Source organism: Sphaerodactylus townsendi, linkage group LG02, assembly GCF_021028975.2.
Source record: "Sphaerodactylus townsendi isolate TG3544 linkage group LG02, MPM_Stown_v2.3, whole genome shotgun sequence".
Lineage (NCBI taxonomy): Eukaryota > Metazoa > Chordata > Lepidosauria > Squamata > Sphaerodactylidae > Sphaerodactylus > Sphaerodactylus townsendi.
Window position 1 is genome coordinate 40,857,979 of NC_059426.1, and position 25,464 is coordinate 40,883,442.

The window sequence follows — 25,464 nt, forward strand, 5'->3', positions numbered from 1 at the left end:
TTGGTACTTTGCAAAATTTACATGAAAAAACATATTCCTAACACGATTCTCGCAGCTTTCTTTTAGTCTCATGTTCATTGGAAAATAAAATATAAAATTCATGTTCCTTTATATTTTTTTAGCAGCATGTTGTCTAGCAGCATACTAAATTCGTCCTATGACTTGAGCTATGCTCCGTTATTTAAAATTCTATTTTAAATACGTGCTTTGCCTTAGACTACCTTCTTAAGTTAAGACTGCTGAACTTTCTTCATGTGTTCATAAAATAGCATCATTTTAAGACAATGTAACAAACAATTTAGGTTTTTGGATTGTTTCTTCTCATGAGCTGATCTAAAATTCAGTCTCTGTTGTCTGGAGCACCATACAAATCTGAATTCAGACACATTTTTAAAACAAGGCATTAACTTCTGGTAAAAGCCTCTCAGTCTTTTTACGAAAAGCTTTTTTGTGCTTTGGTTGCAATAGGTATTATTGTTTTACTACTTATCATTATTAACAAATATGCCTAGAATGATTCTTAAATCTTCAAACCCTTTCATGGTAGAATGCTGCAAAAATACTCATACATGCAGCACTGATTGTTAGCAAATGGCCTTTCTTTTCAAACAGATATAGAATCCCATTTAAATGTTGCCTGAACAAACGATTCAATTCTGACTCAATATGTAGTAGTGTAAATAGTTTATTCAATCATATGGCATGAACAGATCAGAAAAGTAACATGAACTGCTTTTATAAAACACCTATAATATTGCTAAGAAGTAGGTCTATCACTAGATAAAATATTGACGAGAACATGCCAACATTACAGCTTGCTTGTGCATATTTATCCCTGTTTTAGTATACATTTAATGTTTGTGCAGTTGTTTCTCATTAAATTATATTGCCCCAATTATATTATCTCAATCAATACAGTCATCTTTCAACACATGAAAAAGTTGCCATCTTGGCATGTTCTCTTTAGTATGTCAAGTGTATGTTGCTGTAAATCAAGAGACCAATTGGCAGTTGTTTAAAATAAAATTTCTGTAAATAGGTAAGCAAAGGTCAACATAGTAACTTTTGAGCCCCAAACTGTCCATTTAGTTAAATATAAAAAAAACTATAAGTTAAAATAACATTCAGATCGTATAGCACAGGCTGATGCATTTTTAAACAATATTTACAATACCCAGAGGCTACAGTGGGAATTAAAGAGGTGTAAAAACCATAAAAAAGCACCAATTCTGTAGCAAAATATCTGTACATTTAAAAACAGATTATCATATAACTACACATTATCAAAGGAATATGGGACTTTTACCAGTGGTTCACATAAGCACAACATAAAAAACCCCTCATTGGTTAAATACTATACAATAGATTTTTACAATTAACATAGTGATGCAGTTTTTGACTTCAGAATAAAACAAGTGCTGTCGTAGCAATGTATTGAGCTGCAGCTGCTACTATTCATAGCTAAAACAATTTTAAGTGTTCTAATGGTTTCAAAAGTTAGGACAGAAGCCCAAATCCAAGAAAGAGTTCAGCACATGTAAGTGGTACACATCCAAAATCGGATGGGAATGTGCAGACCTTTGAAAAACAAGACAATGGTCACAAATGATTCCAAATTGCACTTACCCATGCGTACAGTTTACGCTCACCGTTCCTGCTAGCCACAAGGAGACCTGCTTGTGCAGGAACATATCCAGTTTTAACGTGAGAGAATGGATGTACTGATGAATTCAACAGTCTGCTGCCCTTTAACCAATTGAGAATGTTGAACCATGATCCCAGCTGGTGCAAACAGCAATTTATCGAACTTCCATTGGTACATAACACAGAAATAAAACTGTTCTTTGGGAAGACTATCCTAATTAGCTTAGCAGGGCACCAGTTCTTCACTGCTCCAGCAAGTGAAAATGGACAGTTGTGGTCCTCATGAATTCTAATACTGATTATTGAGAAATTAATATCTTAGTGCTAATTAATAAATAACAGTTACATCCAAGCTGCCTCTACTTGAAGAACTCCATAATAAAGTTTTATACACCATCCTTTATTTTTTTTTTCTGTCTGCACTCTTAAAATTGTTGAGCTATGCCTCCTGACTTGCTTCATTCATCTTCGATGTATAGTGCCCAGAATCTGAACACAGGCAGAATGTATTTGATATAAACCTTATATTACCTATTTACAGCAGAAAACAAAGACTTGGTTATCCCAATTAACTGTAACCCTTTGGAAGCTATAGTTGCATCTGTCTCAGCTTCGTTTTGATGGATGCTTCCCACAGTAAAATGTTGAAAGGGCACAGTTCCTTTTACAGGCTTTCCCCTCTACATACAACAAGCCCTTATATATGCATATACCTATGTATGCATATATAAAGCTAATGTGCAGCTGAAGCTGAAAATAACTCCTTTAGACCATCCAGGAATGTACCAAAATCATAAAAAGTCCACAGTAGTAGTATCTATATGCAAGTGGTCATAAAATTAAGGCCTCTTGGAGACCTTTCACCAAATTGTATGTAACAACAACAAAAATACAACGTATTTTACATTTTGGTTAAGAATACTGAACAAATGTATTGGTGTAAAAAAGAAACCCAATCTAACAACGTCCTATTGCTTTGATTAATTTGAGCAGGTATTTCAAAATTTAGGCACTTGGTAGCTACAGTTGAGTGGAGAGACCATGTCTCTCTCTCTCTCTCTTCCTGCATTCCTATGCATTTTCTGGCATTAGTGAGCCCTTCAGAAGGAAAGTTAATGTACTGTGATCAAGGCCGTAATTAAAATGGTAGTGCGCATAATAGTTCTCATGACAAAGGTATCAGTCATCCCCCACTTTCCACTTGTGGGTTTCTCCATTTCAGTTCACATGGCTATTTCAGCACCGTTGAGAGAACGCAGGTTCTGATCATCGAAACGGCGCCTCACGCTCCTCCTCACCGCATCGGCTCGTCTGTAGGGCTGGTTTCTCAGATCTGTGAAGTTGAAAAACATATACAGATCAGAAGCAGGTTGATCTTGGGATCTGGATCTAGTCAAGAAAAAGAATCTTGCTGGTAACCAATCAAAGCAGCTTGTAGCAAAACAAGAAAAGGATTTCTAAACTTGCTGAGAGCAAAGCTCACAAAACTGATTTAGCATTCATTGAAGGCTAGTAAAACAGGCCCTCACATGCAATTTCTACAGTGGAAGGAGGACTACGTTTATGCTCCATGGACAGCTGCAGACTTGTGATTGCATGTATGAAAATGCACCAGCTTTATGGGTGATGGCTTGTTTACAAGTTTCCCACCTCAAATTGTCCCTGCATGAAGTAAAATAATATATAGTTTCTTTCTGGAAAAAAAAGCACTTCAAACGGGGATTCCCCCACCATGCATCAGTTTCTATTACTTGTTTATCCATAATGAAAAAGAAAAGGAAAGAAGGGATGAGTTTTAATCAAGGGGGGGCGCAAAGGCAAGGTCAGACACTAGCGCCATCAGCTGCACGAAGTGATATCTCCTGAAGGTTGGGATTCACTCATGCTTCCCGCTTCCTTCGAATGTCACTCCCCCAACCACGTGTTAAGAGTTGACTGTTTCACATGGAAGGCAAACCAGACTAAGGCTTTCTAGACTCAACCCCCAAGAGTGGATTCAAATGTTTAGAGAAGTCATTACAACAAACAGGTAGAACTCCCTTATCTCCTTCTTTCTTCCTCTAACCAAGAACTCCCTAACCTTTAGGGACAGCACTTTCGTTAGGGACAGCACTTTAGGGACAGAACATCTAATGATCAAACCAGGAGCGTAATGCCCATTGGGCAAAGTGGGCAGTTGCCCAGGGCGCCCCCTTGTGGTGGGCGCAAAAAATGCAGGGTTACTGGAGTGCTGTGAAAGCCGGCCGTGAAAGCCTTCAACAATACAATGCAGGGTTAGTTTGTGGGGGGTTTTTTGGTATTTTAGTGGGTTTTCTGTTTTTGGCCTGCAGGGGTGCAGTTTTTAGGCTAGCAGCACCAAAAATTCAGGGATATTTCAGGAGACTCTCCTGATGCTATCACCCAGGTTTGGCGAGGTTTGGTCCAGGGAGTCCAAGGTTATGGGGTGCCCCATCCCCATTGTTTCCAAAGGGAGCTAATAGGAGATGGGGGCTACACCTTTGAGGGTCCATAACTTTGGACCCCCTGAACCAAACTTCACCAAACATGGGAGGTATCATCAGGAGAGTCTCTTACTGATATCACCCAGGTTTTGTGAAGTGTGGTCCAGGGGGTCCAAAGCTATAGACTTCCAAAGGGGGTGCCCCCATCACCCATTGTTCCCAACGGGAGCTAATAGAAGATGGAGGCTACACATTTGAGGATCCATAACTTTGGACCCCCTGAATCAAGCTTTACTAAACCTGGGTGGTATCATTAGGAGAGTTTCCTAAAGATACCCTGAAAGTTTGGTGCTGATAGCTTCACAATTGCACCCCTGACAGCAGGTACCCCCCAAATTTTCCCAGATTTTCCTTTTAAATCCCACCCCCCTTGGCATGGATTTAAAGGGAGAATCTGAGGTCCCCAGTTTAAACATTGAAAGTGATGCTGTTTCAGAGTGGGGGAGACTCAACCCCAAAATAGCATCACTTTCAATGTTGTTTAAACTGGGAACCCCAGATTCTCCCTTTAAGGTGGATTTAAAAGGAGAATCTGGGCTCCCTAGTTTAAACACCATTGAAAATGATGCTGTTTGGGGGTGGATTCCAGCATCACTTGTTTAAACTATGGAGTCCAGATTCTCCTTTTAAATCCATTTTAAAGGGAGAATCTGGGGTTCCCAGTTTAAACAACATTGAAAGTGATGCTGTTTCCCTCCAATTGCGGGACTGGATACAACACCATAAAATGTTTTCATAGCCGTAATAAAACATTTTGAAAGCATTTTGAAATTGTTTTCAAAAAAATTATTTCTGCTGTGTGGCATGGCCTGTTGCTGTGTTCAGATTTGTGAGTTGAGGCATGTTCTATAATTTGATGGTAACTTTGAAACGATCTGGTGTAAAAAGTCATTTCTTGGTCACGGTTGGGGAGGGCGGCGCCAAACTTCAGTTTGCCTAGGTACGCCACTGGGCGTAGCTACAAGGGGACTGGGGGGTGCGCGTTGGACTGGGCATGCGCCTGGGGGGACATCAAACTCATGTTTTGCCTAGGGCTCCAGTTTGTCTAGTTACGCCACTCGATCAAACCAAATATCTTTCTATAATGGAGAAAGCAGTTTTTAAATGAGTGCTCCCAGCTGACACAAAGGTCTCCTAGGCACTTCAGAAGCACCTCCTGCTCCAATGAAGAGGGTAAAACCCACAATTGACCCTTTGCTTCAGTGAAGAAGCATGTGAGCACCAATGGTGGATGCCATGATGCCCACAGGAACACACTGGGGAATCACTCTAAACCCTTGGTCCTTTTGTAATAGAACTCCACAGCATCAGATTCCCAGAACAGGACCAGTCTGCCCATCCATCAAGTTTTAAACAGCTCACCTCTTTTTAATAACAGAACAGTAACCAAACTGATAAGGAAAGCACTGGATAAATTACATTAACGCTATGAGTTGAAGAGCCAATTCATACCTTGCTAACGGTAGTTGGATCCTGATAAGGAAATAAATTATGGGGGTGGTGCTGACTTTGAGGTCATATCACACCTCCAGTCCTGTAGTAATACAAATGGTGGTCTAGGAATAGGAAGACCTGGGTTCAAGGACCCATTCTGCCATGAAGTTCACTGGTTGGTATCAGCATATCACACTCTCTCAGCCTAGGGCATGAGAACTATACTTGACATCCTGGAATACTTGAAAAAAAAGGGCGGGAGAAAAATGAAAGGAGAACTGTGGGCAATGAAGGGAAAAGAAGCCCAAACTGATTTCTTTCTTTGTCGTCTGTGCTAAAAGAAAATTGGTGGGGAAAGCAACCTCTGCACAATAGGCAATGGAAGTGGGAGAGTGATACTTTAGGTGGTCAATATTTGAGGGGCGATCTGGTCAATTTCAGTGCCAGATAAAAGTAAACATTCTCAATTGTATGTGCTTTTATTGAATACGCTGGAAAATGCTCTGAGCCTTAATGGCAGGGAAAGTGAAATAAAAATCAAAGAAATAATTTTCAATGTATTGTCGAAGGCTTTCACGGCCGGAATCACTTGGGCGCTGTGTGGTGGGTTTGTTACTCACAGACAAGGTTTTTCCACCCACCCTGGACACTCCAACAGATATATACTCCACTTGCTTTCCCAACATCAGATCCTCTGAAGATGCCAGCCACAGATGCAGGCGAAACGTCAGGAGAGAATGCTGCTAGAACACGGCCATACAGCCCGGAAACCACACAGCGCCCAAATAATTTTCACATGCGTGAATCTGTCAATATGCTTTTCCCAGAGGGTTAAGCTTCAAGCAGCATAGCTGGAAATATGTTATGATCAGCTTAATTTGCCAGTATCTGGATTCAAAGTGGCCTGGTGTGAGAGGTAGGCCCAATATGGCAATACCGAACATCCACTATTTTCTCTCATCTATATTTAACCAGAGAGCACACCACTGTTTTCCTCTTCCTTGCACAAAGGTCTGGGGTGGGAGGGGAATCATTCTGGAAATTTTATGTTTTCCCCACCCAACTCCCGGGCTATTTCCTTATTGTGGGGATTAAAGCTTTTAGTGTAACATGATGCACGGCTGGGAGAGGAAAGGCTAGTTACCTTGGATCTTTTCAGAAAGGCATCTGCAAGATTTATCTTGCAACTCAGTAAGAATGGAGAGGAGGAGACGACCAAGTCAAAAGGAGCGGGAAGAGCCAGAGACCATGCTCCTCGACCTGCCACAAACTTTGGTCTTTAGCCAACAGAGATAAAAATGAGGTTTAAGGATTTCATCACATTCTGGGGCCCCACTAAAAAGAGCAGAATCCAGAATGAGGATGAGGCCCAACAGACCAGCAATGGATTATTCTTCAGTGTCTCCAACTGAATTCTGTGGAACAAAATCCAGAAGATTCAGTATGCATCATAGTTGCTTTTGTATGTACTTTAGAATTGGGTCTGTGACTGTAATAAATAATGATCCAATTTAATTCAGTACGAGGCAAAACTGAAAAGAGGCCTTCATCCCTGACACTGGTTAGTGGGAGAGGCAGGTTTACATGCACTTCAGAGCTGTCACTGAGTTTTCCCGTGCAAGTGAACGGTTGCTGTTCACTTCTATGGAAGAATAATGCACTGCAGGGTTTGGTGAAGAAACCCAGCCATTACTGTTCTCTGCTGTACACAATCTCTCCTCTCGCACAGACGGCTTGTCATAATGATAAGAGTTTACCAGCTATTGTTTAATAGGTATGCACATTCTCTGCTTCTCATCACTTCAGCGTACTGGGAACGGTTGCCATTGAAAGAAGAAGGTGATCAAAGACTAGGTTCCTCCCATTCATTTGCACAAGTATCAAGGATGTTTCTTGTGTTCCCCTCTCCCAAGCAGTTCCTTTCAATCCCAAGACAGTTGATTGCCAGATGTGAGAGGAGGGTCTGGACTCCCGTCCCAGATTGTTTTCTATGGAAGGGGAATCCATATACTAGTCTCCTGGATCCACTCCCTTCCTGTCTTGGCATTGTCTTCTGCTTGGCATTGTCGATTTTGCTCTTGATGCCGGTACCCAGGGAAATGCCTCATTAGAAAATGTTAGAAAATGTTGACGAGGGGGGGTGGGGGCACTGGAACCGGTGGGGGCCTGGCTTTTTTCTCTCTTTCCCACAATACTAAAACCAGGGGGCATACCTTGAAAATGCTGGGGGGAAGAATTAGGACTAATGAAAGGAAACATTTCTTCACGCAACGCGTGATTGGTGTCTGGAATATGCTGCCACAGGAGGTGGTGATGGCCACCATCCTGGACAGTTTTAAAAGGGGCTTGGACGGATTTATGGAGGAGAAGTCGATCTCTGGCTACCAATCTTGATCCTCCTTGATCTGAGACTGGTGCTCGGGAGCAGCAGAAGGCCATTGCTTTCACATCCTGCATGTGAGCTCCCAAAGGCACCTGGTGGGCCACTGCGAGTAGCAGAGTGCTGGACTAGATGGACTCTGGTCTGATCCAGCAGGCTCTTATGTTCTTATCTGAGGACATGCCTTTTAAGTGTGCGGAACGGGAACATCAGACAGCAGCAGACTCCTCTTACAGGGAGCACAGCTGAGTGAAAGTTTGAAAGCCCAAAGATTATCAGAGGCATGGAGAGATGGGAGGAAGTTGAGGTCAAGGAAAGAGGAGAGATGTGATTGGGCCCATGTCAGGTCCTAGTTTGATGGGCTTCCTGGTCCCTGATGCGTCGTAGCTCCTTGGAGCCAACCCAAAGCTTCAGATGTAGCTAGCCTTTGTGCAGGGGTTCCCAATGTGATACCATAATGCCCACCAACAAATTTCCTGGACCCTGCCAAGAGTTTGCAGAAAGTGGGCAAGGCCAGGTAGAGCTTTTGCTCAACTAAGATTCTGTTGGGCCGCTGGAGATGTGTTTAGCTGTGCAGATTTTGAAAGCAATGTGCTGCCACCACAGCGCAAAAAGGAATGATGTGCCCCTGACCCCTGGAGATGCCACACTGAGCTTGTGGGATCCACGTGGATGAATAGCATCTGGATCTGAGGGTTGAATGAGAAACAGGGCAAAAGAGAGCCAGCATGTAGTGGATGGAATGTTGGACCAGGATCTGAGAGACTCAGGTTTGAATTCCCACCCTGCCATGAAAGCTTGCCAGATGACACTGGACCAGTCACGCACTCTGAGTCTAACCTACCCTCAGAAGATCATGACGAGGATAAGATGAAAGTAGAGAACAATGTAAAGCAGCTATGGATACCCACTGGGATGCGGGGAGAGATGAATAAAAATAAATGTTTTCTTTCTTTCCTCTTCCACAAGCACTATCTTCTCTGACATCAGAGGGCAGGAGGGCAATTTTGCCCCTTCTCACATTCACTGCAAACACCCCTCCCCAGAAACATATGGCTATCAGTACATGCAGATCCCACAAATGGAGACAGAAATGTGAAAAAGATCCACAATGAGCACAGTGTTCCGTTGACAGACTAAAGGATTCTTCCCAAAGACAGGAGAAACAAGGCAAGGAAGGAGATGGCAACCCTACTTTTAATACTTTCCCCCCATTAATGATAGTAAATACCTAAAACACAGGGGTCAATTATGCACAATGTATTTGCTGTGCAGTGGGGACAAATGTCCGTTGCTGCAAGACTGCTTGTATGGATGTATTTCCTCACTTTTCATTCTCTCCGCGGCAAGCAAGACCACTCTAGAACAATTTTAATTTGCTTCGCTGCCAGAGTGAGGCAGATTTGTCAGTGAGCCCGGTTTTCCCTGGACATGTTCCCCCTGCCCACAGCCAGCCTTCCCATTCCCTCGGATTGTCACGCATGCCTTCCCCCTCACCCCCCCTTCCTTGTTGCCAGCTCCTTCAAGTCACAGAAAAGACACTCACTCACATGGGCTTAGCCAAAACACACCAACATCTACATCCTCATATAGATATATCGTGATATCAATAAAATAATAAGAGAGTGCTAACAACAAGCCTCTCTGTCCTTTGGTAGCAGCAGTAGGAAGTGTGCTGGAAGGAGAGGGAATATCAGCTGTAAGACATGGTCCCCTTCTTGAGCAAAGTGTGGTCCAAGGAATTGCTTTGTCTCTTTGATCTTGTGGTGGGGGATTATTTTTGGAACAGTAATATCAATATAATTGCAGCTTAAAGGGCTAAGCCAGTAATCTTGTGTATGGTGTAATGAGATCTGTGCCTTTAAGAATTAGTTGATGGGCAGAGTTAAGGGAACCAGGTCTGAGAAAGTTCTTTGAAGAAAAGCTCTGTGGCAAGGAGTGAGTGCCCCCTCACGTGTAAACAGAGAAATTTGAGAAGACCCCACTACTCACCCACTGTGCAGAGAAGAGCTCCGAGGTAGGTGTTCTACACATAATGGACTGGGGAGGTGTACCATGTGTACCAGCTGAAAAAGGGCTGGGCTGACGTTTTTCTTTCCTTCCTATTGCATGTATGAAAAACCTGGGCCTGGTCAAAGGATCTCTAAACTGCAAGAAGATTCTTAGGAACATTTAAGCCAGGTGCCTAAGAACTGGGCTGAGTTCTTGCATGCCTTCCTATTACAGAATTTAAGCCTGGACATGGCTTGCAATCAAGAGAAAACAGGTAGGAGAAGACAACTCTGGTTTCTGGAAAGGGACAGCCATTACATCTGTGGAATGGCAATGTCATCATTTGGTGCACACAAGGGCTGATGATTAGCCTGGCCCATAACAGTGCACAGAAGACCTGCAAACAATCTCCAAATCCCTTAGAGCACATTCCCACTTCTGTTAAAGGGCTGTGTTTTGCAGCAGTTTGCACAGCATACAGAGAGAGGAGGAAGCTAAGTAAAAAGTGATGCTTGCCAGCTTTGTGTATCCTCCACCACCGGTGTGCTAGAAGCAATCCTTACCCTCGAGTGAACATTTGGGAATTTAGTGATATTATTCTTCTTTAGGGCTAAATAGAAAAAAAAACACACAGAATGATGGTTAAGTTAAAAATGGGATGGAACATGAAGAGCAACTCAATTCAGTGCCCTGAAAGCAAAACAAAATCAAAAATCAAAACCTACAGAGGTTAGCAAGTAAAGCATCAGGAGGCGCTGAAGGAGGTCAAGGCTGCAAGAAGGTGTTAAGGAAAGGAAGGAGAAGGACAGGAAAGAAGGCCACCCAAGACTCTAAGTAATGAAACTCCAAGCTGCTTTGAATATTGGCTCCAGCGTGACTGCACAGCAAGTAACTTGAAAGAGCAAACAGAAGTCGAGCTAGTTGCGAGGTCAGCATTCCTAGTTTAAAAAGGAATAAAGGCCCCTGCTAAAATATACTTCACAGGTAGGAAATGAAACACAGTTCCCTTTAAGATTGGAGATATCAAAGACAAGGGGACATGCAGTATTATACTCCCCTTTGTTACAGTTTATACCACAAGATGTCAATAGATCCAGTTCCACAACAATACCCTGGAACGTCTACAATGGTGAGGCCAGTGTAAGCGACTCTTTTACTAGGGTTCTATAGTCTTGAGTCACCCATCTTGAGTCTTCCCATTTACATTTCCCATGTAACCCATTTGGATATTTGTGTACATTTTCTTATACCTCATCTCAGAAACCAAGGTATGCTTCCAGTACTGTAGCCCAGCTTCTGTTTGTGTCCCAAAATTAAGAAAGTCTGACGTGATGGAAGGCCTCATGTTCTCTCATGTGTTGTTATGATATGGCTCTAAGAAGATTTCCAATTAGGTTGGCATGGAACTGAACCTACCATGAATGTGGACATGCAAGGATTGAAGGGCTACTTATGTGACACCTGCCCTCACATGCAATCACAAACATGCAAGTAAAAATTAGCGTGGCTGATGAGGAATGTTCTTGCAGATCACAGAAAAGAAAACGGTGACTACTTCTCACATGCTACAAAGAGAAGCCTGTAAAGTTCAACCCAATGCATGCACACTAGACCCACTTCCAGAGATAAACAGGATTTGTGCAATGCAGATCAAATCGCAAAAGGAAACACGAAGATGATACAGAGTGGGGAAAACAAATGAACCATCTGTCACATTTTATCATTACAACACAAGGAAAGATACTTTGCAAATTGTGTGGACTGCACAGCAGCCAGTGGTTCAAAAGGCATTTCTATGACTTTCCACACTTGCTGTTCCATGGCATTTAGCACCAACACGAGTGAAGCCTCTGAAACACACAAGTTTTTGTCATGTTTCTTACGGAAGGGAGCAAACGTTTATTGGCTGATGAGAACATGCAATGAGGTGACAATGTAACATACAATTCCAAAAACACAGCAGACATCACAAATCCATTCAACAGCCACAGAGCCATACACAAGATCCACAGCAAACGGAGAAATGTCAAAAACCTATAGCAACCTTTTTTTAAAAGAGCACCAGGAGTGAAAGAGGAATAGTTTAGTAATGGAATTCCTCTGTGAGAACAGGTTCGCAGAAAAACCGAGAGCCACGCTTGGCCGTTCGAGCTGTAAAGGGCACTGTCTTCAGCACTGCATGGAAAATAACAGCCAAACAAGACAGAACACAGTAAGAAGCAAAGATCTATTGCATTAGTACATTGTTAGTGCTTTGTTAAGGACACCTAAAATGGCTTATTGATCATTTCACCACAATAGGATTTACCTGGCTGGGCAATTGTCAAAATTGTCTTTTGGCAACTGGGGATTATAAAACTGGTAATTTAAACAAAGACATAGATCTGTATAATTTTTCTAAACATAATTTTCTTTATGTAGGGTATTCCCCCTTTTTGATTGGCTCTTCCAGGACTACAGGGAAAAGAAGTAACACAATCACAGAGAACCCTTGTGAATACTGTATTGGGGGCGGGGGGGGGGGGGGATGCTGGCGGTACACCCAGTAGCTGTCATTGCAGTGAAGACGAACAAGGCTTTAGTAATGGTGTACGTGGCCGTCTTTGAAATAAATAAAAATGCCTAGTCTTTGGTACTAAAGGTCTCATGTATCAATTTACAGATTCAGCAATTAGATACTCAGTACAAAATATATGGGGAACATAAGTCATGGCCATTTATGGTCCCTACCATGCATTGTGTTACAGAGCCATAGACCAAAATCAGATTTCAGGAGATAATAAGCCTGTCCATGTCACATTTGCTAAAAATTAGGCCCAGCCACCGTTACCCTATTGGGTTCAACTGCGGACCACAGAAACGGCAAGCGTTAGTTTGTAGGAAAACAAACAGCCAGCTCTGAAGTTCTAAATCATTAAGAATGATTTTGCCTTTTCACAATTGTTTTAATGCCACAGCAAATTATGGTTAGTAGCATCTTTTGGAAAACAGGAGTTTTGAAGAATAAGGTTAAGCACCAATGACTCTGCATATGGATCAACCATATTTAACTATTTACCGCATGCATCAGTTGCACAAATGTATCTACCAACACTGTCCATTGTCAATGGTTTTAATCATGCCAGCATGCCGGGGTGCAGAAGGACACAAACAATTATCTCACTGAGATTTCTGCTACCAAAAAGACACGGATTGGCAAGTAGGCTGAACACTGGGCTGGGTTTGTTAAATGCTTCTGATTATCACAGTTCTTAATGGGTTTACAAAGCTCTAGCAGAACTGTTAAAGGTGAACTTTATCAACAGACACTTTGCATTGCCTTCAGGGCAGCCTCTCTTCTTACCTGTGATAATATCTTCAATGGCCCCATCTTTCCCCTCATACACATGTCTATTGTCCTTGACTTGGCGCCGCCTTAGCTCTGCAATCAGCTCTTGCTGCTGCCTCTTTGTTTTATGGGAAGGAGACTGAAAAGGAGCAGAAAGGGACTGCAAAGGTTAGTGAAGAGCATTTCCTGAGAAGGCAGAGGTCTATGTGCTCTGCTCAGGCATCAGATTGCAGCCTCAACTGGCAAACAGTTTAAATGGAGCACTTGGCAAAAAAAACCCCCTACAGATCCACCTTCAGAAAGCACACACAAAAAGGATCCTTTTGCATTTAGAAATCATTTTAACTGCCCAAAACCAAGGATCACCTACAAAAATATGAGTTTGGCTTGAAAACCAAAGTGGTAGATCAAACTTTGAGAAAGTAAAGCAGAAACAGCTCTGGCTTCTGATATGCTACATTTTATGACATTTGGGCATCCAAGCCATTCATTATCCCCAAAATAGTATTTCCCCAATCCTGTACACAATCTTTCATAAGAGAACAGTGACCTTCTTAGTGGGTAGGGCTTCCATGCAGACATGTTTGTAGACTGCGTTATTCTAACCTGAGCCTGCATGACAGCAACTCATAATGATGTAGTTAAAAGATAACAGCATGGAGGAGGGCCTCATATCTCAGGCAGAAAATGCTCAGTTGAATACAGCATCTTTTCTTTGTTGCCTTTGGAGTGTCTCCTGCTGATTCTCCTCACATTTTGCTACAGCAGAAATTGTGGCAGATCACCTGGCTTGAAAGCTGCCGTCAACCAGGATCAGGTGGGAAACCCTGTCAAATGAGACCTGGGCCCTGCAGGACCTATCGCAATTCCGCAGGGCCTGTAAGACAGAGTTCTTCTGCTAGGTCTGCAGTTGAAGGCAGCAATGACATTCTATCATAACTGGACTCTCTTCCCCTTTTCCCTTCCCAATATCTTCCGCTCTTTCTTTAACTCATTGCCCTTTGTGAGAGATTATATGGCGCCTTACAGTGTATAGTTGTATATTTTAATCCTTTAATTTATTGCTGTAAGCAGCCTTGAGCCTATCAAGGGGAAACGTGGCCAAGAAACCAAAATATAAATAAAACGAAATTTATCCAGCAGAGTCTTTCCATGGGCAGAAAGATTTCCACTTGCAAAGAGCAACTTTCTCACCTGTCAAACTTCCTCTGCAGGCTAAAATGCCCCTTAAAATGCTGCTGCTGCTTGAGGTAAGAAAGTCTGCCTACAGAAATGACCCACTGAATCCTGGCTTTTGTCAGAGTCAAACTACATAGTACAGTGAATACAGGTCCCACCTGTGGCTGCAGATGCCATTTTTCAGGAAAATTTAGCTGTTTAAAAAGACCTGAGAGGACCCAGCTCTGATTGGGGCTGCAGAATGGCAGCCACAAGAGATCCGGTTCCTTCCCACTCCAACTTTTAAAGTGCAGAAGCATCACCCTACAGCTGTTCTGCCACTTGAAAAGGCGCATGTGGGGGAGGGGAGGACAAGATTCCCTGGTGATGACGCACGGGTTCTCGTGGCAATTTTTAAAAGGCTAAATGCTCCTCTAAAATGGCATCAACAGCCAGAGGTTAAGCCCGTGTCCACTGCAACATATAGTTTGGCCCTCAGAAAACTGAATAACTTTGCTTACATGAGATAATATCCCATTACTGTTTTCTATACATCTTTGGAACAGGGCCAAATGCACAAGGTGTTGGGACAATGAAGACTCAGAAAGGGGCATATTCCTGAATCTGATCTTATGGTCCAATGAGTTTCTCTGGAAAGCACAGCTTCAGCAGTTAGCTCTGAAAGAAAACATCTTGGAAGCAATGTGCTGGATGTGTTGCTGCCATAACACACATGGCATAACCCCCTCCTAGAAGACTCAGCTGGCCAACCACAGCCAACCTGTTTCATCATTCCAAAGACAGTCACTGCCACCCATTCATTTATCCCAGGAAAAGGCTCCCCACCTTTTGATCTTGCTGCTCCAGCAGCGCTTCTTGCTCCAGCAGCTTTTCCATTAGTGCCTGTTCTTGCTTTTTTCTCAATTCGTTCTCCTCGTCCGCATGCTGATGATGCATTTAGGGAAACATACAAAGCTGTTAAGAGCTTGGAACAGCTGACAACTGGATTAATTTTTTAGTGCACTCCCTCCATAAACAACCCATGTGATGTGGGGAGGGTGTGTGTGGAGAAGTAGCCACAACCTTCTCCTCTTCTTCCCAGCCACACTGCCTCTGCAACTTGCCCACCTTCTCTCCCAAGCAGGGGTGAGGGGACAGTAAGGGAAGGCAGAAGAAAAACAGCAGTACAAAGGCTGCCGGGTCCTCCTCTTCTTCTTTTTGCCTGCCTCTGCTTCCCCACCTTCTCCCCTAGGTAGGGAGTGATAACTGGGGGAAAGACGGTGCCACTGTTTTGTCAACTGCCTGTCTAGCTGCTGGTTCTTGTCTTTGGCCAGTGTTGTTCTACAGCCACCAATGGCCACTGCCACTAAAAATGGTAGCTAAGTATCTTATGATGCTACATTGTGAGGTCTCTTTTCTTTTACATGGCCTGCCCAATGTCACAAATTCCTCCTCCTTCCAGCCACTCTGCAACAAATTCCTCCTCCTTCCAGCCACTCCCAAGCAGGGGCAAAGGGGCAGGTGCGGAAGGCAGACAACACTATTCTATTTGCAATGGTGGGAAATGATTGTAACCTCCCCACCTCACAATGTTAAAAGTTAGGATTTTTTCTGCCAATCTGGAAGTTAAACCAGGTCTGTAGAAATACTATGCTCAGGTCCTCCCTCAGTAATGAAGACCATGGAGTGACCCTGGGCCAACCATTCTCCCTGCCCCATAGGATTATTGTGAGGAGAAAATGGGGAGAGGGAAGCCATGTATACTTTCCCAAAGTCCTTGGGAAAGGGCAAAGATAAGGAGACCTGTCACTCTTCTACAGCCAGACAAAAGAAGGTCTAACTGTGGCTTTCAACATTCTTCATAGCAAATGGTATCACTTAATCCTAGCTAACAAAATCACTTTGAAGAACGATGCTTAACTGTTGTCAAAGTACAGCTGATGACTGAGGTATGAATTAATCCTCCTTTTGATTATTCCAGTACAACTCTTACTACTACTGTTCTACTTAATATCCTCCTATAAATCTGGAGATACAAGACTATTTTGGGCAGGAACAAAACATATAACCACAAAATAAGAGCTAGCAATGGTTAGAGAGGCAAACTAAGATATAGAAGACCCAAGTTCGAACCCCCACTGTGCCAAGGAAGCTTGCTGGGTAGTCTTGGATTAGTGACGCAAGCCCAGCCTAGCTTTCCTCAGAGGGTTGCTTTGAGGGGAGAATGCAGGGGAGAATGTTGTAAGCTACTTTGGCTGAAGTACCATATATACTCGTGTATAAGTCGACCCGAGTATAAGTCGAGGCACCTAATTTTACCACAAAAAACTGGGAAAACTTATTGACTCGTGTATAAGTTGAGGGTGGGAAATGCAGCAGCCAGCAGCATACAGCAGGGTGCCTCTGCCATTCCCCCTCTGCCCCAGGGAGAAGGCAACCGCCTTCTCCCCCCCCTGGGGTAAGGGCAGAGGGGGAATTGTAGGCGCCCTAATACATTTTTCATTTAGTGAACAGAGCAGGCTCTTCTGAGGCAGACCTTCACCTCCTTCTCCAGCCTGCTTGGTTTGCTAAAGTAAGTGTGTGGGGGGGTGTCGTGGGGGGGGGGATCAGCCTGGAAGGGAACACAGGCAGGCCTCTCCTCAAGCCTGCTCCGTTAGCTAAAGTAACTGTGGGGGGGGGGGCGCGGGGGGAAGGGGGAGGGCAGAATTTTCTGCCCCCATGTGACCCAAAGCCGTGTGCCTGCTGTGTGGCGCACCTCCCGCCCCCTGGTAGCCCTGCCACTGACTCACGTATAAGTCGAGGGGGGCATTTTTCAGCCTAAAAAGGGCTGAAAAACTCGACTTATACGCCAGTATATACGGCAAATATAAAAATAAACTACATTTAAAAAACAAAAGGTAATTCTGAATCACATTTATAAAAGTACAAATTAAAATGTATGTTTACTTTGTAAGCCTTCACAAACCGAACAAACACAGGAAAGAAGACAGATGGAGGCGTCGTCTTGGGATTTTCTCCAAAGTATTTCACAGCATCATCAAAGGCATCCTGCAAAAGGGTGACTTTTAAAAGCCATTTTCCTTTACATGTGAAGTGGAACAAGTCTAAAACTACAGACTGAGCTAAAATACCACTTAACACACAGAGAAACAAAGCAAAAGAACATGAACAGAGAAGACACATCCTGACTGATAGCATCTTCCAGGTAAGCATCTCTTGCTGTTCCTCCAGAGTGATGCCCTCTTAGGCACTTTTGAGAACCACTACAGTACATTTTGAAAATGGTTATAAGATATGCTTTCCGCCAACCCAGCGGCCAGTCTTGCTTCTGTATCTTTCCATCACTGCCTGCAGCATCTGCTTACATTTAATATTCTTTCATTCAAGAAGCAATGAGGGTAACACTGGGACCATGTGGTCTCAGGACTTCAAACACTATAAAGATGTTAAAAGATGTGAGCAGACGGAAGCAACTCACACACTTAATGCATACGTAATGCACAAAGGAAGTACCAACTCTCACCTACTTTCCACTGCCTGACTTGCACCGTCTGGCAGGCAAAGGGAAAACGATCCCATGGTTCTGGCCTGTCAGTTTACACAGACCAGGAAAACTTGGCAACGCAATCTGTCTCGGAAGAAGGTATCATATCGCTGCTGGGCATCTCTACACATACAGTATGCATGAAGAACAGATTGGCCAGGATTGGAAGGGTGAACTGTAATTGCACAGCATGATGGCTACTTTAAACTGGCTCAAAACAGATATTTTCTGGATGCTTCCTGGCTTTGAACTCACCACAGTTATCAAATTATCTCATGGTCAGACCTGATTTCTATGACAACTAAGCAGTTTCTCTGAAATCACGGTAGGAGGTCTATGAAGGTTAATAAGGGTCGATTTCCCACTGAAAATCAGATGTAGATTAATCCAAGTTTCTAAATAAACTGCAACTTTTAATTGAGGTTTCATTGTCTTCACTGCACCATGTTCAATTGAAGACATTTGGGCCTGTCTCCGATTCCAGAAATGCGACAATCCCCACCACCACACGATCGGCTTGCCAGGACTGTCCTGATTGGCTGTTGTGCCATATTGGGGTGGGAACTTCTCTTCACGTCATCACGTCAGCCCGTGAAGACATGAGGCCATGAGCAAGGCACCCCCTCTGTGTTTAAATGTTATAACGCTATAACGATACAGAAGAGTGTTGCCTTGCTCTCGTTCCCTCAGTCAAATATTAGACCAAAACTATACTAAACCATAACGAAGCAAAAACAAAGAAATGAGCACGTGCATCACGCATGGGCCACCACACTCTGATTGGCTGGCGGCATTTGCGTCACTATGAATGGCAGGAAATTGAACTGCATCAGGCCCCCGAACCTCCCCACCGATGCAGACTGGTAACAAGTTTTGCCAAAAAGTTGCACAAGCAACCAGGTACTGGGGAAACACGGGATAAGGGGGAGGAGGAGTGACAGAGCCAGGATTGATCTGTGTTCCATGGTTCAGCAGTGGGGAGACTGGGAGGAAACTGGGATATTTCGGGTAGCTATCCCAGGATTAATCACCAGTAGGGAAATCACCAAGATTGGGGCTTGACAAGGCCACATATTTATCACTTTCAGAGTTAAGTGACTGTGAATGTGTGGCTGGGAAGCCTCATTGCGCTAATATACATAAAAGTTTGCAGGCATCTGTCTGTCAGCAAAACACTGTTGCCTGTGAAGGAAACGTGGATGCCAAGTTAACTGTGTTGCCATTCTAAAAGTGCCATCCTAAGAACACTCTCCTGGGAATAAGCCTCAATGGAAAGACCTGAGAAAAAGTCTGAGAAGACCTGCTTAGGAGGTCACTGTCAGTGACACAGGATGACAGAGAGTGTCATATCAGTGCTAATTTGTGCTTCAAACACATCAACACCTGAGGGAGAATTCCTGTCCTTCTTACTCATTGCAGTTTGAAAACCATTACAGTTCTAGATCCTGAGAGCAACATATGTCAATATAATGTTTTAATAAGAGCTGGACTACATGAAATACCTGGGCTATTTTTGCATCATCCTGTAACTTTTTAAGTTTCCCTTCATTATTCTGAATGAATTCCTTTAGCATGGTATTGTGGTCGTGCATGGTGAACTCGCGCTTTGTTAGGTCCAGACCTCTCTGGAGCTCCTTGACATCCAACAGAACGTTTTCAAGGGATACTGAAAACAAACAAGCAAAATGAAATACACCTGAAAAGCTCAAGCACACACGTTCCTATTTGATTCTTCCTTCTCATATTAAAGGATCTCCTGTAACAAACCTGGGAAATGTGCTCTACAGATCCCACAGAGTTTAATGAGAGGCATATATTCCCTCTCCCCATATCTCTCTCTACCTTTATTCCATGTTTTCTTCAAAGACCCCAGCGTGGTGTACATGGCAATCTTTGCTCCATTGCTGCTTCTAAAAGAGTGAAGCACCAGCCAAGGAAATGCCAAACCACTTCTGAATGTTTCCTGCTTTAAAAATCCCAGTAGAGGTCACAATAAGTCCACTAAACTGCTGTGTTGCTGTGGAGAGAGTAAGCTGGGTCCAGGAAACCCAGACCCAACTTGCCAAAAATGTATTCTGTAGAAGGCAAGCTAAGGTTTTTTTCAGTCCAAGACTTCTGCCTAGGTATATCATCACATTGTGAACACAAGCCTTCAAAACACTAAATGGACATAGGTACCAAGATGCCAGGACAATCCTTCATTGTTTCAGAAAAATAAACAATAAATGAACATACATGTTCCTATGTCACTAGAAAAAGCCACAAGCAACGAAAGAGTGATAGGAACCATGCCTATTTAAGTCAGGGTGAGATGGGAGTCAAGAAATGAATATTTATTTGTTTGTTTGTTTGCATTTATTCCCTGCCTTTTACAGAAGAATAAAGGGGATATGAAGGAGGGTGTAGGGAAACAGGTGTGTAAGCAGATATAAAGAAGACATCCAAAGCTTGAGGATTATTTTAAAAGGGAACATTTTAAAACGATGTTTCCCCTGTGGCTGGTAGTGCTTCTGAAATTCTTATGAGATGTCCGACTTATCTTACACAAGTCAATACCTTCTTTTAAAACAGACCCTTTCACCACACACTGGCTGTGTACAATTTGTTGTTGCATTAAGATATGCACGGAATCTATTTGAACCTATGTAGAAAGCAAACCACGGCCTCATTACCTGCAGCAGCTTTCTCCACATAATGAAGTTCGTTGTAAAAAAGTGATACTTGCTGATACTTCTCCTTCACAACATTTGATATATAGTGCAAAAGGGTTTGTTTTCTGTCTGTTGATTTTGTGTCTAGTAGCTGCAAACCAGAGAAAACCAAAGAGTTGTATGAGATTAGACTGTACTAAAAACAGCCAGTTGGAACAATTATCTGTCAGTAGAAAGTACATACATTTTTCCCTGCATCCCCTCCCAACCTAGGCAAAAACAATTCCTACAGACTCTGGGATACAACAAATCATGTAAGACAAGGCTCTTGTCTGAAGCACAACTCTGTTGACAAAAGTAAAAGGAAGCTGCAATTTTACTTCTTCCCCCTTCCTGATTGCAGCACCCTGATCTGAAAAGCTTTTTTGGACAAGAATCTCACAATTTTAGGAACAATTTTTCCAGAGGCAGAAATTGACAGTTGGGAGTGAGGAGAAAATGTGTGTGGGGGGGGAGAGAAAACCACACCCTCCAGTGTCTGTTGCTGACAGCTGGGTGGTTCTAGGCTGCGGTTATAGCACATACATACAAAGAGGGGAGGGGAATCATGGAAAGGTAGAATCTAGTCATTCACATGGTCATAATCACAAATGATACGTGAGGAATTTTGCTTCCAGTGATTATTCTTCCCACCACATCCAAGATAACTTTCAAAAAAATAAACAGCATTTCTTTAGAAATTGTAGCTGGGGCAGTAATTCTGGCTGCAGTTTAGAAAAACAAAAATGTGTGTACAACTGAAGATTTCTCCCTGTTACCTTAGAATGTTTTCCTGGTTCCATAATCATATATATGCACTGATTGTCATTCATAGATGATGTTGCTAAATCTCACAAAGAATCTAGATAGAATATCAAAGGCAAGCTCGGTATATTAGCTTGGGTCCTATTTCTCTAGCACTTACCAAATTTCATCCCTTTCTGCTCTCCCTGTATCCATTCAGTGGTCATTTCTAGCATCCTAATCCCCAAGCCAAAATATATGTTTTTTAAAAATCCAATTGGTTTGCAACCCAAATCACATTACATACATGTGTCCAAAAAAGAGAAGCAAGGAAGCCTAAGATTCCTGCATGCATTGATTTAGCATAGATTGATTTAACACAGAGGTTTCTTGTGCTGCTTGAATTTTTAAATAAATCAACCTCTTTGTAAAAAGAAGACAGCACTTTACAAGAGAACAATCTGAATCACATTTCTATGTTGCTCTCCCAAAGGCTTTTCAAAGTAACTGAAGGCCTCTGAGATTTTTTTTTTAAAAAAAGAATGTTCTCAAATGTGTTCTCTATACCTTGGCAATCACTGTTCATTATATTCACTGGATTTATCACTGATTTAACCCAGCCTGTCCCCCTCCTACTGTTTTAAAACTTATAAATTGCCACATTTTTGTCTTCAAGAAATGGGGAGCTAGATATAGAAAAAGCTGGCAAAGTACAGGGTGATGCTCAACAGATTTTCTTGGCAATGCAAATTTAGGCCAATTTATAATTCACATTATTCTCTTTGAGACTCCAGCCTGCTGGGGAAAATACCAAGGAAGAGTATATGAACTAGGGCAGGATTATGAAGTTTTAGGGCCTGCAATTCACCTTCATTTAAAGTTATTTATTAATTTCCTTACCAGTTCACTTCTCATCTGCTAGAAGTAAGATTGCCAGGTAGCATGGTGGGCTCACTAGAGGGTGAACCTTCTCCAGATGTTCAGGAACTACAATTCCCATCAGCCTCTGTCAGCATGGCCAATTGGCCATGCTAGTAGGGGCTGATGGGAATTGTAGTTCCTGAACATCTGGAGAGCCGCAGGTTCCCTACCCCTGCACTAGGGGAACTTACCAGCTGTGGGGGAGGCCTTTGCAGGTTACAGACCAATTAAATCAGCTCTAGTAGCTCTTCCTGCTCAGGCAGCTTTTACACTTTAAAATGATTACAACAATGAACAATCTGGCAAACTTTCAACACTATAAAGTCTAATTTATTTCCCCATAAAGTCTTACTAATTTAAGAATATCTCACACTACAGAGTTTCTGTGTCATGGTTGGTGACTCAGGGATACTCTAGTATTTGGTCAAAAGCTCTATGGTAGAAGCCATGTTTACCAGATTTTTGCCCAAATACCAGAGTGCCCTGCATCATACCAGAAGTGACATCACTCTGTTACGGGTGACAATGCTGACCACCTAGGTGCCAATAGCTGGTTTAGAATAAAAAATGATAAATATAATAATCTAATAACAACTGAAGTACTACACCAGAGGAATATCTGAGCAAACAAAAGCATCCCCGTTATAACTGTACATTTTATTTTATTTCAGCAACTTTGGGGATCCTATCGGATTGAAAGGCACAGAAAAAATCAAATCAAATAAATAGATTTCTGAAATTGTGTGAATAAAGAACTGCAGGCAATCTTCAGGTAAAAACTATGTGTGTGTCAGTTTGCAGAGGTGTTGTTTTTTTCCTACTTACCAGATCTAAACTCTGTAGTTTAAACCCATAAACAGCTCCTCTTTTACTGCTGTTCATATAGTTACCAAGAGCCAAGATTATCTGCAAAAAACATAGGAAAAGACAACAAGCATGAGCTAAATGTACGTATAATGATGGAAATGAAAGGTTAGCTTTTTTATGTGAGTATAGCCACCCAACATGGTCTATAACCAACGTTAAAGAGAGAGAGAGAGAGAAGTTATACTTGCTTCTAATATTTTCTTGAGCTTCTGGGATGACTTGATTGAGACAGATGCTGCAATTACTGCATGGAGTTGCTGCAAGGCAAGCACAAAAAGTAAAGTGAACAACTTGGAAGCTGCAAGAGAGTCTGTTGTTCCATGGGCCACATTTATGGAAGAATCTAACAGCATAGCAGAAGAACATAAGAACATGAGAAGTAATTATGTCTCTCTTTCCACTTTACCAGTTGACTTTAGGATTGGATGGTGACTGATTTTAAACTAAGGTTCCAATACATGCTTTGTTTAACTATGCAATTGGTTGATTAATAAATTGAATTTTAAGTAAAACATTTTCTCTGAGTAATTGGTAGAGCTGTTATGTTTAAGTTTCTAGGGCCTGTGACTTCTGAGTTCATGTTGCAGGTTGCCTCTCTTCTTTGTCACTGAAGGTGCCTCTAAGCGGGACTTAAATTCTTTACAATTGGTCTATAACCTCGTCATTCATCGTTTGTGGTTTTTCTCTTTACATGACCTTCTCCTGCCTTAATAACTATCAACAAGTGAGAAAAGAATACAAAAAATGGAAAACTAAAGGACTTAGTTTGAAGACAGATACAAAATGTCAACTGTGGGTGAGGCCCTTCTAATGAAATATTCAGAAAGTGAGTGGCTGACCTCCTATACCCAATGATTATCAATTAATAATCAATTAAATGGCAGATTACAGACCAATTATATCAGCTGAAAACACTACTTTAAATGCTTAAAATTATTACTATGTAGGGCACAATTTGGCAAACGTTCAACCCTATATAGTCTTATTTATTTCACTATAAAGTCTTATTAATTTAAGAATATTTCACCCTACAATAAATGGACAAACAAAGCTTTGTGCCATGGAATATAAGCATAAAAAGCATGTTTAACTGTGGTGGATAAAAGTTAAGCTACTGAAGTCTCGGACAATCATTGCCATTTATAATTTTACTGTTCTGCCCTTCTTCTAAGCAAGAACTATAGGTTACCAAAGATCAGTAAATATTTATCAGGAGAGAACTTCTGCCTACTTCTAATGATAACTGCAGCAACTACCCTACAACCATGTAACATACACATAAGAACAACCCTTAGAATTACAATTCTAGTTCTATTGTGAGAAAGTCCCGAGTTCTGCATTTCGCTTACTGGAGTCAGCATCTGGATGCTTTCTGCAAAATTGCCAATGAATGCCATGATGGTCATCTTCTGCATCAGCCTCTCAATTTTACTGAACTGCATCATGAACCGATCTTCATCTGACAGATTCTCAAGAGGCTTCCTCTCCCGTTCGTAGAGCCGCAACATTTTCACTTCGTTTTCCGTGGGCAGGAACCTCATCAAGCATTCAACAAAATCGACGGGCAACGTCTTCAGATCAAACCTATCCAATGCAAAAAAATAAATAAATTAAAATTCATAATTATAAAAAGGGAGTGGCAGTGAGCTGTTAATCAGAAGAGTTCGTTTAATAAGCCTACTTAAAACGTGATGCTCTGATTAACCCGATTTCCCAAATCACTGCATATTATTAAGGTCCTATGGATACTTAGACCACACTTTCAATGATAACCGCATCTAGGGGTGCCAACTCCAGATTTAGGGTTGGAGCCCTTTCCAATTCATGAGGAGAGGTATGTGGGGTATAATACTATACAGTCCACCCTCCAAAGCAGCTGTTTTTCCCCCCAGGAGAACTAATCCCTGAAATCTAAAGATCAACTATAATTCCAGGAGATCTCCAGGTAGCATCTGGACACTGACAACCCCAATCATGTCTTTTGCTGATGCCAAGCTATGTTTCATGCAGTTAATGTATGGTTGTTACAGGACACTGCAGTCAATCAAAGGATGCTGTGATGTTGAAAGCTAACCCTGTTCCTGATCCAGGCAGATGTGTTTCAATGGGGGTTCCAGGCAGACCCAAAACTGATCAAGTCTGCTGATTTCTTCTGAAACGCCTCTTGTTCTAATAACGTAGAGAAAAGCCTAGAACTGGCTCTCTGCTTTGGGGAAAGATGTTTTATTGAAGAAACCAATGAATGCTGGGAAAGCAGCTGC

At 42.3% G+C, this 25,464-nt stretch overlaps 1 protein-coding gene across 1 annotated transcript in view; it reads right to left on the reverse strand.

Annotated features, from left to right (window-relative positions):
* Positions 1 to 669: 669 nt before the first annotated feature.
* The window catches only part of FMNL2 (formin like 2), a 262,288-nt gene continuing 237,493 nt past the window's right edge, over positions 670 to 25,464 (reverse strand). Inside the window, exons 18-26 of the mRNA XM_048484488.1 lie at positions 24,553 to 24,797; positions 23,392 to 23,460; positions 23,162 to 23,242; positions 20,654 to 20,783; positions 19,484 to 19,647; positions 17,384 to 17,485; positions 15,284 to 15,382; positions 13,295 to 13,418; positions 670 to 2,977 (exon numbers count right to left, since the gene is read on the reverse strand). Coding sequence (XP_048340445.1) covers positions 2,868 to 2,977; positions 13,295 to 13,418; positions 15,284 to 15,382; positions 17,384 to 17,485; positions 19,484 to 19,647; positions 20,654 to 20,783; positions 23,162 to 23,242; positions 23,392 to 23,460; positions 24,553 to 24,797 — 1,124 coding nt within the window. The 3' untranslated portion in view covers positions 670 to 2,867. The remainder of the gene's footprint in view (positions 2,978 to 13,294; positions 13,419 to 15,283; positions 15,383 to 17,383; positions 17,486 to 19,483; positions 19,648 to 20,653; positions 20,784 to 23,161; positions 23,243 to 23,391; positions 23,461 to 24,552; positions 24,798 to 25,464) is intronic.